The sequence below is a fragment of the Fukomys damarensis genome, unplaced genomic scaffold (assembly GCF_012274545.1).
Source record: "Fukomys damarensis isolate Sample0158 unplaced genomic scaffold, DMR_v1.0_HiC HiC_scaffold_23, whole genome shotgun sequence".
NCBI classification, from domain to species: domain Eukaryota; kingdom Metazoa; phylum Chordata; class Mammalia; order Rodentia; family Bathyergidae; genus Fukomys; species Fukomys damarensis.
Window position 1 is genome coordinate 25,917,859 of NW_022900935.1, and position 18,260 is coordinate 25,936,118.

The window sequence follows — 18,260 nt, forward strand, 5'->3', positions numbered from 1 at the left end:
ACAGAATCCCACTTTGTAGTTTAGGCTGGCCTTGTATTCCTGCCACACCAGATTTCTCACTGATTCTGACAGAGGTATGAATTTGTGTGTTTCTATGCCTGGCTTGTTCTTTTTCTTTTGCTTAGAATGTTCTTCTTCTTTTTTACTTAATGAAGGCCCCTGATTCCTTCATCAAGCCCAGCTTTCTCTTTGAATCTATAAAGCATTTTGTATCTCACTATATAACCCAATAAAACTGAGTTCCTACTTTGTGCCAGGCACTTCAGGAGTTAGGGATATAATTAACATAGCAGACTAAATTCCTCCTGTCATGGAGTTAACATTCTAATAGGCCAGGATAGAGAAACAAAACACAAACATCTATGTATATAAAGTGAATAACAAGTACTTTAAATACAATGCAACCTAGAGAGATAGGAGGTAATGAGAATAAGGGCGATTATTTTAGATAGTAAAGTCAGGGAATGCTGTAACATTTGAGGAGAGACCTGAGAGAAATGAGCACGCATATAGGGATGTTTGAAGGAAGAATATTGCAGGCAGAAGGCACAGTAGCTGTAAGCCCTGAGCCAGAAATAGCAGGTGGCTGGTGTGACTAGATTGGAGAGAAATGACTGTTTTTTTTCTTTTGGTGGTACTGGAGATTGAACCCACGGCCTTTGCACTGAGGTATGTCCTCAGCCCTTTTTTAATTTTGTCACAGCATCTCTCTAAGTTGCTAAGTTACTTAGGCAAGCCTTGAATTTACAGTCCTCTTCCCTTAGCCTCTCAGAGTACTGGGATTACAGGCATGTCCACAATACCCAACTTGATTTATTTTACATGCTTTTTTTTTTTTTTTTTGTACCCGGGATTGAACTCAGGACCTTGTGCTTATGAGGCAGGCGTGGTGCCACTGAGCTATGTCCTGGCCCTCAACTTGATCTATTTTTAAAGGTTCACCCTGGACACTGAAAGAGAGAGAGACCAACTAAGTTTGAGTATGAGAAATTAGTTTTTTTCTGAGTGGAGTTCTGTGGCCCTGAGGGCATGGATTTGGTGGCACTGACTCACAGTGCATATCCTAACCTAGAATGTAACATTAAGGTGGTCTCTCTTGCAGACTTGGCCACCTGGGTGTCCTGGACTACTACCTGATGGATGCTGCCTCCTTGCTACCTGTCTTGGCTCTTGGCCTTCACCCCGGAGACACTGTGCTTGACCTGTGTGCAGCCCCTGGGGGAAAGACACTAGCATTGCTTCAGACTCTCTGTTGCCGTAAGTCAGGGCAGGGATGTCTTGGCCGAGATGGCTTCCCACCTCACCTAGTCACACTGATTGACTTTCTGGTGAGCTATCTGGTCCCAAGGTCAGAGAGGACATAGGCCGCTGAAGGCAGATTAAAGCAAAATCCAATAAAGAAAGTCTAGACAGAGCCAGGGATTTAGCTCAGTGGCACCATGCCTGCCTTACAAGCGCAAGGTCCTGAGTTCAATCCCTGGTACAAAAAAAAAAAAAAAAAAAAAATACTGTACACCATTTTTGAAAAGCATAGTGGTTTTTTTCTCCTTGGGGATCTGAGAAGTAACCACAAGGGCTGATTTTCATGCCCGACCTAGAACTATGCCAGGTTTCTTTTGCCATGTGCCTGAGCCTTTCTGTGTCCCTGAATTCTTCTATTTCAGTTCTTATCAGCCAGCTTACACAGTTCAAGTTAGCCTCCCCTCTCCTTGTAGCTCAAAGCTGATTCAGAGAGCTGTCACATCTGGTGTCAGGCTTGTAGATGTCTAGAGGGAAAGGAGAGAATATGTGGACATGTGGAGAGCCTGACCTGTGTGCTGGGCTGTGCTTATCCACCTGAGTGCTGTGGGAATCCTTCAGAAAGGAGATGAGGGTAAGGTCACTTGGAATGGGAGAAACTTGAGCAAAGGAGGGAAAGGGCAAAGGCAATATAACTGAGAGTTGTTGTTCTAAGGTGTGCTGAGTTACGAGCACCTCGACTTCATCCCAGCTCCTCACCCACATGACTGAATTCCTGATTCCAGGAAGACAGGATCACAGAATCTTGTTAGTACGAGAAAGAAATTTAAAAGTTTCTTAAGTCCAGCCCTCCTGTTTAGTAAAGGAGGAAACAACCCTGATGAGATTATAACATTTGCATTTTACAAGAGTTTGGAGGTAGAGCCAGAACTGGAACCTGTCTTTTCTTTTTTCCTGAAAATTCTTCTAGAGCAAAGAATCTTGTTTTTCCATTGTTGAATGCCTTTAAAAGCTGGGACATTTCTATCTGGGCATGGTGGCATACACCTGTAATCCCAGCACTCTGGAAAGCTGAGGCAGAATGATTGCAAGTTTGGGGCCAGCTCAGTCAGCTTAGCAATTTAGTGAGATTTTATCACAAAATAAAAGTTTGAAAGTATGGCTATATAGCTTAGTGCAAAGGCTCTGGGTTCAATCCTCAGTATGTTAAAAAAAAAGAGACAGACCAGGGATTAGCTCAGTGGTTCCACCGCCTGCCTCACAAGTGCAAGGACCCAAGTTCGATCCCCAGTACAAAAAAAGAAGAAAAGAAAAAAATTGGGACATTTCTCTGCAGGGATACTAAACTGGTTCGTGGTAGTGACTGTTCCTATTACATAACCTGTCCAGTTCCCATCTCTCTTGTTGCCTCTTCACTCAGACTGCGTATCAGCTGTGAGATATTTCTCTAAATCCTGTCTGTCAAAAAAAATGAAATAAAGCTGGGTGCATGCCATTGATCCCAGCACTCTGGGAGGCTGAGGCAAGAGAATTGCAAATTCAAGCCCAGCTGGGGCAACTTACCAAGACACTGTCTCAAACTAAAAATAGAAAGGGCTGGGGATGTAGCTCAGTGCAAAAAGGAGAGAGCACAGAATGTTTTAAGAATAGTGGCTTCAGGGCCAGGGATTTAGCTCAGTGGTTCCACCGCCTGCCTTGCAAAGGCAAGGACCCCAGTTCAATCCCTGGTACCAAAAAAAAAAAAAAAAAAAAATGTGGAGCCAGGTGTGGTGGCGCACACCTATAATCCCAGCACTCGGGAGGCTGAGGCATGAGGATTGCTGTGAGTTTGAGACCAGTCTGGACTACACAGTGAGACCCTGTCTCAACAACAAAAAAAAAAAACAAAAACAACAACAACAACAAGAAACAAAAGGGTAGAGAGTGTATTTCCTTAGAAATAAATATTCTTATTTGGCCTCCTTTATTTATTAGCCTTTCTTGGCCAACAGGTGCTGGTGGATGTGCCCTGTAGGTGTCTGCCCTGACAACCTACCCTCCAGAGAGTTGATGTAGTGCAGTGTACACAACACATATCTCTATCCAGGGGATCTGCATTGACTGGCTGTGCCTAAGAATTGATCTGAGTCTCCATGAGCACCACTGCTGGTGGGATGTTTTATTGGGCTATGGCTTCTGAAGTATTTTTATTTTCACAGGCAACCTTGCTGCCAACGATCTGTCCACTTCTCGGACAGGTAGACTACAGAGGGTCCTTCAAAGCTATGTGCCTCAAGATATCAGGGAAAGGAATCAAGTTCGAGTCACTTCCTGGGACGGAAGGAAGTGGGGAGAACTGGAAGGGGACACTTATGACCGAGTGAGTAATTCTTTTTCTTTGGTACTGGGGATTGAACTCTGGTCCTTGCACTTGAGAGGCAGGTGGCAGAACCACTGAGCTAAATCCCCGGCCCCTGGAGTGTGTAATTTTTGATTTAAGTAAGACATCCACTTCAATTTTTTTTTTTCTTTTTTAATCGTTTTTTCAGACAGGGTCTTGCTTTGTAGTTCAAGGCTGGCCTTGAACTTACTATGTAGCCCAGACCGGCCTCAGACTCACCACAGTCCTCCTGACTCAGTCTCCTAAGTGCTGGGGTGACAGGTGTGTGTCACCGTGCCTGGCTTTTTCATAAATTTTAGAATTAAGATTGTCAGTTTGTAAATCAAAGCCATTGGTCCTCATCAACAATTTCTTTGACTCTTAAGCACTTAATTTGAAAGATAATTTTACCGGGGCCTGGGATTTAACTCAGTGGTTCCGCTGCCTGCATGGCAAGTACAAGGACCTGAGTTCGATCCCCAGTACCAAAAAAAAAGAAAAAAAAGATAATTTTACTGGACATAGGAATTTATGTTGCCAGTGTTTTCTGTTTGGAATTCAGAGTGCTTATTGAATCCATGCCTTGATTTTGCTATCAGCTTTAGAAAATTCTTAGCTACTGTCTCTGAATATTTTTTCTGCTTCATTTTTGTCTGTCTTACAATTTTGGAACTTTAATCACTTGTATTTTAGGCTTCTTTACCATGTCCCACATGTTTTACTTTTTTTCTCTCTCCTTCCTTCCTTTCCCCTTCTCTCTCTCCCTCCTCTTCCTCCTCTTTTTTTTTTTACTGGGGATGGAACTCAGGACCTTGCACCTGCCAAGCAAATGTGGCACCACTGAACTACATCCTCGGCCCTCTTCCTCCTTCTCTCTCCCTTTGTCTCTCTATGTCTCTCTCTTTTGAGGTGATGGTGTTGGACATCAAACCTGGGACCTTGTGCATGCTAGACAGTGTAGCTCTACCACCGAGCCCTGTTACATCCTAAGCCCCTATTTTTTTTTTTTTTTTTTTTTTTTTTTATTTTTTTTTTTTTTTTTTTGAGATAGGGTCTCACTGTGTAATTTAGACTGACCTGGAACTCACTATGTAGCCCAGGCTGGTCTTGAACTCACAGCCATCCTCCTGCCTCAGCCTCCTGATTATAGGCATGTACCACCATGCCCGGCTCTAAGCCCCTATTTTTGTTCTTACTGTTTTTGAGACAAGGTCTTCCTATGTAGTTCAGGCTGATCTTGATCTCACTATGTAGCCCAGGTTTGCCTCAAATATGTAGTGATCCTCGTGCATCAGCCTCCCAAGTGCTGGGATTACAGGCATGTGCCACCAGGTTTAGCTGAATTTTTTTTTTCTGATACTGGGTATCAAACTCAGGAGCTTGCACTTGCAAGGCAGGCATGGTGCCACTGAACTAAATCCCCAGCCATGCCAGGCGTGGTGGCGCACGCCTGTAATCCCAGCACTTGGGAGGCTGAGGCAGGAGGATCGCTGTGAGTTCGAGACCAGCCTGGGCTACATAGTGGGCTACAGGGTCAATCTCAACTACATAGTGAGACCCTGTCTCAAAAAACAAAACAAACAAACAAACAAAACAAAACAAAACAAAATCCCCAGCCCTTAACTGCATATTTTATTTTTATCTAATTCACTAGCCTCTGTCTTTTACTCTTCTGTGTTTCTATTTTTTTCTCATGATTCAGTCTGAATATTTTATTTTCCCTTAATTCTCTAGTTCTTTCTTCAACTCTGTTAATATGCAGTTAAATATATTTATTGCTTTTTTTTTTGTGGAACTGGGGATCAAACTCAGGACCTTGTACTTGCCAGGCAGGCACTGATGCCACTAAGGTAAACTTCTAGTCCCTCTGTTGCATTCTTAGTTTTAGTTACTGTATTTTACAGTTTTAGGATTTCTGATTCTTTTTTTTTTTTCCCGGTACCGGGGATTGAACTTGGGTCCTTGCACTTGCAAGGCAGGCCACCGAACTGCTGAGCTAAATCCTGGCCCTTCTGATTCTTTTTTTTAATTTTAAAGTTTTGTAAATTTTAGTTTTTTCATCTGACTTTTTAATATATTAATTGTGATGTTTTGAAACACTTATTTCTGGTAATTTCAGTATTTGGTCTCATATAAGTCTGCTTCTGCTATCATATTTTTAGGCATATACGTGGTGCTGAGGGTTGAACCCAAGGCCTCATGCTTACTGAGTACATGTTCTACCACTGAGTGACACCTCTGTTATTAGGTAGCTCCTTTTAAAAATGACTCGCCAAATAAATGTTACTAGGTTTTGTGGTGCCGATATCTCCTTCTGGAGTTGGATTCCAGGTTCTTTCTGTCTTGAACAAAGATTGAATGAAATGATCAAAAAGCAGTGGCAACGTTTATTTGAAAAAGTAAAAGTGAAGAAAGAGAGAAACTGTCTCTGCAGTGTGAGCGTGGGCTGAGTAAAAGAGGAAAAAACAAGATAAAAGAACACCCTGGAGGAAGAGGGGTGGGCTGTGGTGAAGAAAGCCACAATAGCCAGCTCTTCTTGGCATCTGTGTCCTATGCTGTCCATATCTTGAGGAAACGCACAAAAACTTCTACATACAGGTCCTGAGAGACGGTGCTATTAGGGTTAGGATTGGCCTGCTTCCTCCAGGGTGTACTTTTACCTTTCTTTTTCCTACACACTACATTCTAGGTCGCACACATGGCACCTGGAGGAGCTATTCCGCAACTGGGTTAATAGCAGGCTCTCTGGCTGTTCTTTACCAACTTGTATCTGCAATGATTGACCAAACATTGGAGAGTGAAGAAAGGGGGAGATAAACTTAAAGTGGTCCTGTAGGCCTCCTACAGCTGGAAGAAAATCACAGAGGCCACCGCCCCATCCAACTTACGTACACAAGTGGAAAAGCAGGAAACAGTTCCCAGTGCCATGAGAAGAATCTCCTGGAAAGAAGAAGAAGAAAAAAAACCTTTGTGGCATTTTAGAGAGAGAAAAACTGTCCAAAAGGGCCTGGCCTGCTCCTTTTGGCTGGATATGCCAAATATGTTACTGGGTTTTAGGATGCTGAAGTCTCCTTCTGGATGTGGTTTCTAGGTTCTTTCTGTCCTGAACAAAGAATTGGTCAAGGCAAGCACAAATGGTAGCAAAGTTTTATTAAAGGTGGGAAAAACAGGATCTACAGAGTGAGTTTGGACCAAGGAGAAGTAGGAAAAGAAATACACTTTGCAGCATGACAGTGGGCTACCATGCAAGAGAGAACGCCGTAGCCTCTTGGAGTTTTTGTTGTTGTTGTTATTTTGTGCTTTGAGGCAGTGTCTTGCTATGTAATACAGGCTGGACTTGAACTCACTATGTAGCCCAGTGGCTTCAAATTTGTCACAATCCTCTTGCCTCAGCTTCCCAGATTCCCAGAATTTTATCTTCTGAGTTAGTAATTTTTAATTTTGATTGCCAATGCTGTGTATAAAGAATTGCAAGGATAATCTGAGGCTGGAGATGCTGCTAGCTTCCTTTTAAAAGATTTTGATTTGCATCAGGGCAACAGTTAACATTAAAGCATATCATTAATTTACTCAGAATTTAGGCTGATTAAAGGTTGGTCTTTGTGAAAGGCTGTTCTTTTTCCAGCTTTCCTCTGTATCTAGGGTGTTAAATCTCAGAAGCCAGCTCAAAGCAGAAAGTATTTGTTTACTAGCATGCTCTTTGAAGATTTGGTTTTGCTATGGATTTTCATTTTGGTTTCTCACCTCACATGGGAAATGCACTTTTTTTTTGTCCTTCTAGGCTTTTTGTTAATAGGGATTAGTTAAAAAACAAAAAACAAACCATAAACCATTAGCTGGGTGTGGTGGCACATGCCCATGATCTCAGAACTCTAGGAGGCTGAGAAAGGAGGATAGCAGATGGCTGTCTAGGCTGGGCAATTTAGTGACTAAGCAAGACCTAATCTCAAAAAAGGGACTGGAGCTGGAGATGTTGCTCAGTGTGAAGGCTCTGGGCTCAGTCCCCAGTTCTGTACTGAAAGCAAAATAAAACAACCTCAGAAGCCATTAACTTAGCTCCTACATGCCTCTTTGGATTTATTTTCCTGTCTTTTTTTATTCCTTTTGGTTTTTGTAATTTTAGAAACAAGAGATATGGAATTCTTCTATGATATGGTTTCTAGAACATTGAATTGGTCCTTCTGTGGGCATCTCCATTAGTTAGTATTTCATTTTTTTCTGTGAAGGGCAGCCCCATCACAGTTCGTATGGTCTGACTAGAATACAAGGTAATTGGGCTGGGCATGTAGTTCTGTGGCTTTCCTTGCCAGTGCAAGGTCCTGAGTTCAATCCCCTGTACCAAAGAAAAAGAAAAGAATACAAGGTGACCATTTTTCTACCAAGGCAACTGGGAACACATCAGGATGTTGAACACTGGACCACTTTTTAATTTTCTTAGAGTTTCTGCTTAACTAAAACAGGTCTTTTTCAAAGATGATTTAACTTTTTGAAACAAAGTTTTAAAATTTTGGTTTTTCTTCAGTAGGCTCTTTGTAATGAATGACTTTATATTTCTTATTTTAAAACATTTCCATATTAGATCTGACATTGTTTTAATTTTGAATCTTGATTTTGTTATTTAGTTTTATCTACAAATTGAGCATTGTATCATCTATGAACTGAATGTTTTCATCCAAGTAAGGGCACATCCCTAAAGCACTAAAACTTTCTTAGTTGATATCAGTTCTTTAATTTTATATTTATTTGTGTGTTGGTTTTGGCTTTTTGACTATTTACAAGTATTACTGAATATACTAATTTCTTACTCAATATTTCACAGTTGTTTAACAGGCTAAAATGAGTAGCTGTGTCAGGGTCTCTGAAATGGAGGGATAGGCAGAGGGAACATGAACCTTCTAGGCCAAGGGCCTAAGGCAGCTCTGGCCTCAGTATGAAGAGCCTTTAAGGAACCTTAATGCTTTACCCTTTAACTCTGAGCAGGTACTGGTAGATGTGCCGTGTACCACAGACCGCCACTCGCTTCATGAGGAAGAGAATAACATTTTTCAACGGTCAAGGAAGAAGGAGCGACAAATGTTGCCTATGCTGCAGGTGCAGCTACTGGCGTGAGTGTTAGAGTTACAAAAACTCAAGGGTTTGTGCCAGAGTGCTCTAGGACTCTGGTCATTGGGAGATTGGGGGGACCAAAAGCTTTGCCAAGACTGTCACCCATAGAAGGGTCTTATAGCTGGCGATTTGTCTGGAGGAGATGTGATCATCCTTTTCTGGAACATTAAAAACTCTAATAGGACATACCAGGGTACACTGCACAAATTTACTCATGCTGTTTTCCCTCAGTGCCAGTGACTTGCCTATTTGAAAAGTAGCTATTGCCAGATTCGTTGGTGTGTTCCTGTAATTTCTGCTACTTGCAAGGCTAGGAAGGAAAATCATGTGAGCCCAGGAATTTGGGGCTGACCCTAGATTCTATCCTGGGCAAAATAGTGAGTCCACGTCTTAAAATTTTTTTTTAAAAAAAAGGAAAGAAAAGTTGGGCATGAATTCTAGCACGTGGAGGAGGCTGGGACAGGAGGATTGCCTTAAGTTCAAGGCCAGCCTGAACTACATAGCAAAACTCTTGTCTCAAAACAAAACAAAACAAAAAAACAAACGGAGGGAGAGAAAGAGGTAAAGAAAGGAAAAGAAAATGAACTCATGAGGGTTGAGGTAGAAACAGTGCATAACTGGCTTCAATGTTTAGTTCATAGCCAGTCAGGATGCAAAGGAAGGCTTCCCAGAGGAGAGTTCATGGAATAAGGTTAGATTGCTCTCTGCCTTGAGAATAAGTTTTCAGGCAGTGTCATCATAGAAGGGACTTAATTAAGTGGCTAATTCAGCTACCCATTGTGTAGTGGACTACTCTACCTTTGTAGCTCTTTATTTGCTCCTTCTACTGCTGAGAAGTCATTGCTTCTTTCTGTTTTTATTTTCAGGGCTGGACTTCTCGCCACCAAACCAGGAGGCCATGTTGTCTATTCCACCTGCTCACTCTCACATTTACAGAACGAGTATGTGGTCCAAGGCACCATCGAGCTTCTAGCCAACCAGTACAGCATCGAGGTTCAGGTGGAAGACCTGTCCTACTTCCGGAAACTTTTCATGGACACATTCTGTTTCTTTCAATCCTGCCAGGTTGGCGAGCTGGTATTGCCAAACCTGATAGCCAATTTTGGACCTGTGTACTTCTGCAAAATGTGTAGGCTGACATAGCATCACCCTGTTCCTGAAGGAGGAAGACAAAGGGTGTATTCTGTTGGAGGTACCAGAAACCAAGACCATTGGCAGATACACATCTGGGTCCTGCCTCCATCTTCTTCCAGTTTTTATGAGGACAGTTTTAAGCAGTAGGAATTAGGAGTTTGACCTCGTGTCCAATTGTGGAGCATCAGCAGGTTTCTAGCTCACTTATACCTCTGCCCCTGTCTCCACATCTTTGCTAAGGGTTGCTACCTCATGTGAGGGTTAGCAGGAGGAATGAGTGAGCAGGCCTTCACTGTAAGCTGTAAACTTGGGAAAAAGCAGTCAATAAAATTGTTGATGCTTCATAGATCTGGGGCTATTGTTGGGGGCTTCGTGTCAGTCCAGGTGCTGTTATAGTTCCGTTTGTTCCCAGCTGCAGCTGCTGACTACTAGATCCAAAGCGCCTGGTTACAGGCCTCTGGTTGTAGCTCTCCTCTCACACTTGAGGTAAGTTCCACTTGATTAGCTGACAGGTCCAGCAAGCCTCCCTACTTTCCCCATGATCTGATTTGAGGAGCAACCAACTAAATATGTTAAGCTTGTGCGTGATAATCTTACTCATATTGAGAAAGCTCTCCTGAGCTGAAAAATTCTGACCCTTCCTTCTGCTATTAGTGACACTACTGTGTGGCTGGAGCAACTGCTTCTGCCATAGTAGTATCATACTCTTTTGTGCATTTCTTCCTTTGTTCCTTCTTCTAGCAGCAAACATTGCATGAGCTCCTGTAGGACATGGAGCTAGGGAGTTGTGAGAGCATTTGGGAACTCACCTTCTTTTCTTTCTTTTTTTTTTTTTCTTCTTGAGTTTATTGGTACAATCTAGGTATACAGTACAGTTATATTCATTACTGGGATCCTGCACCTTTACATGACAGGTCTTGGTCCTTTTGCTTTCTGAGAGTACCTAGGAATCTTGTAATGCTTTCTTCTGTGGTTCTAGGGATTAAACCCCGAGTCTTAGGCAGTTTTTGTTCTTGTTTCTGTCGCTGAGCTCTGGTGCTTGTCCTTTAACCTCCCTCTAAATCCCTCAGCACTCTTCCCAGCATCACTGGGATTCACTTCACACAATGTGCTTGAGGGCAACATTTTATAATTTACTGACAGCATGACGGTTATGTAGTTATGTTTTTGTAACATTAGCCTTAAAAAAAGATAACCTTTATTGTAGGAACTGGTCTACGAACTTAATCATGACCAAGGGGTGAAAAGGATGAAAAATAGAGAGATAAAGCGTCGTGAGCCGGTGACGCAGAGCACTGTCCAGCAGTGTCTCAAACCTGAAAGAGCAGCGGGGTGGAGATGGGGCAGAGAGAAAGGAAGGACGCCAACACAAGAGTCTGATCAAGGCGACGTTTATTGCAGGCAAGCATCAGCCTTTTAAAGGCACAACAGGAAACACCTGACTCCTACAGATCTTTGGCTATCCGAGTTTCTCCCGTGCAGGGTCAAAAACAAGTTTAACATGTGCAGTCCTTAAAAAGGAACAAATGTTAACAAATGCTAATTAGGAATATCCTGACCACACATTGTGTCAATGCCTTGATTATAAAGAAAAGTTATCTTTCAAAAAGCCAGTGGGCTATGACTGTCTCCCAACATATCCCCCTTTTTATTATTTTTAGAGCAGGGACTTTCCCTGTTCAGCAGAAAGGCTGTGCCTGTCTTAGGTGAGAAATGTCCAGAGAAATCCCTTACCCATCATCAAGCCATGAGAAGTTTAATACTCAGGCTCTGTCTTAGGTTGGATATTTCTTCACAATTCTCTACCCGTCTTTGACTACCAGCCTCTGCAGGGGTTATACCATGGGTTGTGAAGGCTTGACATGTAGCTTTCTCTACTTCTATCAACATTTGTAACCCTTTTTCCTCATACCAGGACTCATTAATTTTTACAGGCATCATTACAAAGAGAGGTTGTCTCAAAACCATCGCAGAATGAAAGGAAGTCACCATTTCTGAGAAAATATTAATTGTAAATTGACCAATTGTATAATCAGTTTCATGAACAATCTCTATAAGCATTAACACAAGACATTATATTAGAGGCCCCTATGCCAACAATATTGAAACTAAGGCTAGTAACTTTGACATCTGACCATAAACGTATTTCTCCCAATGCAGCAGGTTTCCAAATGTTGGTTTGAGGAAAACGTGAATCTGTTTACCAAAGTCCTGCAGACAAGCTTAAGTTTGTGGAATATTCGAGTGACCAGTCTAAAACTTTCGAGATGTGTCATTAAATAACCTTTCCTGAGGTATAGTAACATAACATATTTTCCATAAAATCATAGTATTAAGGACTGTGGAGGTTCACCAGTCCCATAAATCCTCATTCTGGATAAAGAAGGGAAACTTTTTGCTTTTTGGAATGAAATTTCCACTTGTGCACCGAGATACATCCTGGAGTTTTCTCTGCTGCTTCAGTGTTGGGGTCCCAATCCGGTCTCCTCAGTGGAAACCCAGCTTCAAGCTGTTCAGGGATAGTGGTAGGTCTATAAATGTACCTGTAACCATAAGTAGGTGGAGAAGAAGAGAAGGGAGAATACCTGGACCAAAAGGTTATTATCAAACAATATGCTGGAAAACCTGCATGGTCAAACAATATAAATACATTTTGTATACCAGAAAAGTAGCAATAATAATTATTACAAATTATATGAATTCTTATATCCTGTAATGTAGCTTTGTATCAACAGGATCTTCCCCCTTTTTTTAACAGAAAATAGTATATTTAAGATAACATCAGAAACATGTTACAATAACATTTATAATTCAGACCTTTGATGATAACCAATGTAGACATATTTAACAAGGCATATCTTTATATAAGGCTATGAAAATTATTTTGGCGGCTCCCATTAGTGAACAAAGATCAGAATAAATTTTCTGAGCAGCTGCTTCTTTATTGACCAACAGGAGCGTATCCAAACTTAAAGGTTATATTTAATTATCTTTTAAGTTTTTTATTTGATCCTATAAAGCCAGGTTGTAGAAATCAACAATCTATTTGTATTTGACGTCATTTTGATAAAAAACATAATTGCACAAACATTTTTGAACATTTAAAACAGACAAACATATAAGACAATTTTAACGAGTGCACTCGGATGGTTTTGGCCAATTGAACTATAAAATCTTTTAGTTATGACTAGTCAAAATTTTTGCAGGTCAAAATTAACAGAGATCTCTTGTAGAATTAGGGTTAAAGGAAGAAGCCCTTTTAAAATCCAACTACTCCTTCCTAGGATGATTCCAACACTGCCTTTTGGCAGGGGTCCAAATATTCCCGTGGGGAGAGCTTGTGTTCCCATCTGAGGGGTTGACACTGTGTAGGCGGAGGTGGGGAGGTCCAATCCTGCACTGCCTGGGGTTGCTCTGAATAGGTCATGAATGGATTTCGATTTGATGCCCCCTGTGGGACAAATTGAATGCTGGGATAAGCTGTTTTCACATTTGTCCTCATATTTGTTGGGGCCCCGAGGTGGGCCCCGTTGGAAGTCCCTTCGTCCACTAGGGGGTGGTCTTTTTATAATTGCTTTTCTGAGAAGAATCGATGAGTTTTCCTTCCTTGTCAAAGATTGACCTACACTCTGATGCCCAATGGTACCCTCTCCGGCACTTAGGGCATAGAGCTGATGGTCGAGACCCAGAACTGGGTTTGTTAGGGCAATCTCTCTTCAGATGTCCAGGTTGCTTACAACCAAAACATGTGAGCTCTTTCTTGTTGTGCAAATTGGTATAAAATGTATCTAAACTCATCCCTTGAGTGGCAGCGGCCATAGCCATCCCTTGTGCCCATCCCTGAGTATATCCTGGTCCTATATCTGCACATAGCCTAATGTATCCTGAAAGATCTGCTTTTCTTTTATAGGGTCGGATGGCAGCCTGACAATGTTTATTAGCATTTTCAAAAGCTAGCTGCTGAACGAATGGCAGGCCATTATCTACATTACCAAAAATCCTCCCTGCAGCAGTAACTAATCGACCTACAAAATCTGAAAATGGCTCATCAGGTCCTTGCCTTATGTTAGAGAGGCTAGAGCTAAGGTCCCCTTTGGAGGGAAGGGCAGTCCAAGCATTGCGGGCTGCCAAGGCTATCTGAGCATAAACAGGAGGATCATAATTAATTTGATGAATAACATCCTCATAAGCTCCTTCACCAGCTAACATTTCAAAATTGACTTGACCCATATTAGCCTGAGCATTATGGTGAGCAGTTTCCTTACAATTATCAAAAAAAAAAAAATTGGATTTCCACAAAAGAAAATCACTTTACAGACCATCTTCCAATCACTGGGCATCAAAAAAGACAATTGTAGTGACTCAATAATGGCCAAAGTGAATGGTGCATTTGTTCCATACTGAGCTGTAGCTGTTTTTAAAACTTTACAGACCATCTTCCAATCACTGGGCGTCAAAAAAGACAATTGTAGTGACTCAGTAATGGCCAAAGTGAATGGTGCATTTGTTCCATACTGAGACAGCCATCTAATTCCTCGATAACTAGATAAGCATAAGAGCTGAAGTTGCCCAAGTCCTCTTCTTCCTTTTTGGCCTCCCTCAGAGCTTTCTGGAGGGGAGTGAACTGATGGAGTCTTTCTTCCCCATCTGATATAACCTTTTTATCTATCTTATGGCCATCTAATTCCTCAATAACTGGATAAGCGTAAGAACTGAAGTTGCCCAAGTCCTCTCCTTCCTTTTTGGCCTCCCTCAGCGCTTTCTGGAGGGGAGTGAACTTATGGAGTCTTTCTTCCCGGTTTGATATAACCTTTTTATCTATCTTTATTGCTTCTAATCTTCTAAGGAGCGATTGTTTTTCCTCTGCTAATTGAACTCTTTTCCTTAGTTGTTCTACCTCTGAGATCATATCCGAGTTGAGGTCTTATTTCTCTTATATTCTCTATATCAGGTTCGATGGGAGCAGTGGGAGGAGGACGAGCAGTAGTGAACTCTTTTCCTTAATTGTTCTACCTCTGAGATCATATCTGAATTGAGGTCTTTTATTTCTCTTATATTCTCTATATCAGGTTCGATGGGAGCAGTGGGAGGAGGATGAGCAGTTAATATAGCTCCTACAATATCATTATTATTTTCATTTTCTCCCTCAGACTCTGAGGAGCTTTCTTGAATTTTAGTTAGATCAGGATACAATTCAGGATACAATTTTGACTCCTTTTCCTTATGTTTTGAATTTTGTGATTTTACTTTTCTTAATTCCTCTAAGGTTTCTTTGGCCTCTTTGAGGTGTTTATCTAAGCCTTGTACATCCCTTTTCTGTAAGTACTCATTTATTAAAGACCAGAAAGAAAATGTAATGGCTCCGAGTAAAGACTCAACTGCTGTACTAATTTTCATTTTAGATTCTATGTGCCCCATTGGTACCTGCTTCTCCGAGGATTTTCCCCGCCACCGGGTGTTCCAGACAGCGGTGTCCTCCTTGTTTCGACTCAGCCGAGTCCTTTTTGACAGCAGGCTTCTCTGGTTACTCACTGCTCGCCGCTTCAATTTCAGGTCCCTGTTCGGGTGCCACTTGTCGCGAGCCGGCGACGCAGAGCACTGTCCAGCAGTGTCTCAAACCTGAAAGGGCAGAGAGAAAGGAAGGACGCCAACACAAGAGTCTGATCAAGGTGACGTTTATTGCAGGCAAGCATCAGCCTTTTAAAGGCACAACAGGAAACACCTGACTCCTACAGATCTTTGGCTATCCGAGTTTCTCCCGTGCAGGGTCAAAAACAAGTTTAACATGTGCAGTCCTTAAAAAGGAACAAATGTTAACAAATGCTAATTAGGAATATCCTGACCACACATTGTGTCAATGCCTTGATTATAAAGAAAGAAGTTATCTTTCAAAAACCCAGTGGGCTATGACTAGCTCCCAACAATAAAGAATCATTAAAATCTGGAGGTTCCAGTGGGCTCATGTCTCCCTTTGGCGTACAGCCCCAGGTGACAGGTGAACCTTGGCTTTCTTCACTCAGACACAGGCACAAGCAATTAGAGTTGCATAGGATTCATCGGCCTCCCTCCTCCATGGAGGTAAACAACAGAATCTCAGGTGTTTTTACTTTTTCCTGCAGAGTGTCGGCACACTTGCATGACCTCTTTCTTTTTAGTGCTCACTGAGAAGGCCGACTAGGCCTCAGTCTTGCCTGCTGGTCTCTCACACTTTATGGCAGAGATATAAAACTTGCTTACAGTCATTGGGCATGGTGGTGCATGCCTGTAATCCCAACACTCAGGAGGCTGAGGCAGGAGGATTGCCAGGAGTTCAAAGACAGCCTGAACTAGTGATATCCTGTCTCAACAAAAAACAAAACATGCGCTTATGATCACTGTGGATTTTTTTTTAAATTTATTTTTCCTGAAAAAGTAGCCCTGTACAGGCAATGGTATATAATTTTAGGACATCTGAATGTTTCTTAGCTCTTCCCACTTTACTTATCCCTCCCCTTTTTCTTTCTTCTATTCCTTTTTTCCTTTATGTCTTTCCTGTTAATTATTTGGCTCCTGGAGGTGTCAGTTGAGAAGATTGTTAGCTGAAGTTAAACTTGGTTTTTTCTTGGGATTTGTGTTGTAGAGGTAGATGGCCTTCCAGACTTCAGATCAAGTGAAGGTAGGAAGATGGACCTAGGGAGCTTTGCTGCTGCTCTGATTTAGGACCCTAATCAGCCGCCGTGCATATGGTCCCTGCCTGCTGTAATTAATTTTGGTTTGGTTTTGTTTGGTTTTTTTTGGTACTGGAGATCGAACTTGGGAACTTGTGCTTGCGAGGCAGGCCGTGGAACCACTGAGCTAAATCCCCAGCCCTAATTTTGTTTTTTTGAGAGAGATCCTCACTATGTAGTTGGGACTGGCCTTGAATTCACTGTGTAGCCAGGCTGGCCTCAAACTCTCAGCAACCCTCCTGTCTTAGCCCCCCTAGTGCTGGGATTAAGAGTATGTGCCACTGTGTCCATCCCTGCCTGCTATTTATTCTGTAACAGTATTTACTAAGGCTGAGAGGACTCTGTGCTCTGGGTTTCTGACCCTGGCCTCTTAGATATCTAGCCTAAGGCTGATTAAATTCTAAAGAGTATCATTTCAAAAGGAGGTGGTCTACCCCTGGAGTCACAGCCTAATTGGTGACAGATGGAAAAGCAGGCAAGAAAAGCAGACAACTACTTTGAAAAGTAGTTTATCTCCTATAATTGAATATTCACCTACTTTGTAACCCAATTATTTCAATACTAGTGATAAATCCTACAGATGCATATATGTACACCAGGATGCATGTAAAGAATGTTTGTAGCAACCCTATTCACAAAAGCAGAGAAGCTTAGAAACAGTCCAAATGCTCGTGAGCCAGAGAATGGATGAATCATTTTGAATATCCACACAGTGGGATATTATACAGTAGTCAAAACAAATGAACTATAGTGATACATAGTTAACATGGAGGAATTTTAGCAATAGAATATTAAGTGAGCTGGGCATGGCAGGACACACCGGTAATCCCAGCACTTGGGAGGCAGAGGAAGAGTCAGGAGGATAACCATGAGGAGTTCAAGGTCAGCATGGACAACACTATGAGACCTTGTCTCAAAAAAAGTTTAATTGTACAAGAGTATAGCATCATTTCCATTTTGAAAGAAAACTTTTGGGTGCGGGATTTAGCTTAGTGGTTTGTGCCTGCCTCACAAGTGCAAGGTCATGAGTTTGATCCCTGGTACTGCAAAAAAAGAACAAAAGAACAAGAAAACCTAATTTTTATTGTTACTTACATACTGTGTAATCCATCTGTTTTATTGTTGTTTTGTTTTGGGGGTACTGGAGATTGAAATAGGGCCTTGTACTGAGCTGTATCCCCAGCTGTTTTTACATTTTGACTCAGGTTCTCACTAAATTGCCCAGATTAGTCTCAAACTTATGATCCTTTTGCCTCAGCCTCCCAGAGTAATGGGATTACAGGTGTGTGCCACCATGCTTGACTTCCATCAGTTTTTTTGAGGGGGTACCGGGGATCTAACTTAGGACCTTGAGCTTGCGAGGCAGGTGCAATGCCACTGAGCTAAAGCCACAGATCTTCCATCAGTTTTTAATGTGTTGTTTATTAAGGTTTTGTTTAATTTTTTGGTTAGTGCAAGAGATTGACCACAGGGCCTTGTGCATCCCAAGCAAATTCCCTAGCACTAAGCTACATTCCCAGCTCTAGTGTGTTCTGGCAATTGTATATAATACTGTACCCATGATCACCATCAAGAAGTAGAAATTAATTCCATCTCCCAAAATATTTCCTTTTGTTTCTTTGCATTCATTCCCTTCTTATTCTGGGTTTCAGGTAACCACTGATATTGTCACTATATTTTGCCTTTTCTAGAATTTCATATTGTGGAAGATAGAG

General features: G+C 41.8%; 1 protein-coding gene across 3 annotated transcripts in view; it reads left to right on the plus strand.

Annotated features, from left to right (window-relative positions):
* Nsun4 (NOP2/Sun RNA methyltransferase 4) overlaps window positions 1-10,582 on the plus strand; it is an 18,980-nt gene extending 8,398 nt beyond the window's left edge. For 2 of the 3 annotated variants that reach the window (XM_010610216.3, XM_010610215.3), the window contains exons 3-6: window positions 1,103-1,257; window positions 3,438-3,598; window positions 8,579-8,703; window positions 9,571-10,581. In XM_010610216.3, coding sequence (XP_010608518.1) covers window positions 1,103-1,257; window positions 3,438-3,598; window positions 8,579-8,703; window positions 9,571-9,847 — 718 coding nt within the window. In that variant the 3' untranslated portion in view covers window positions 9,848-10,581. Of the gene's footprint in view, window positions 1-1,102; window positions 1,258-3,437; window positions 3,599-8,578; window positions 8,704-9,570 lie in introns of all 3 variants that reach the window. The other variant, XM_010610214.3, reaches the window with a different exon arrangement.
* The last annotated feature ends 7,678 nt before the right edge of the window (window positions 10,583-18,260 follow it).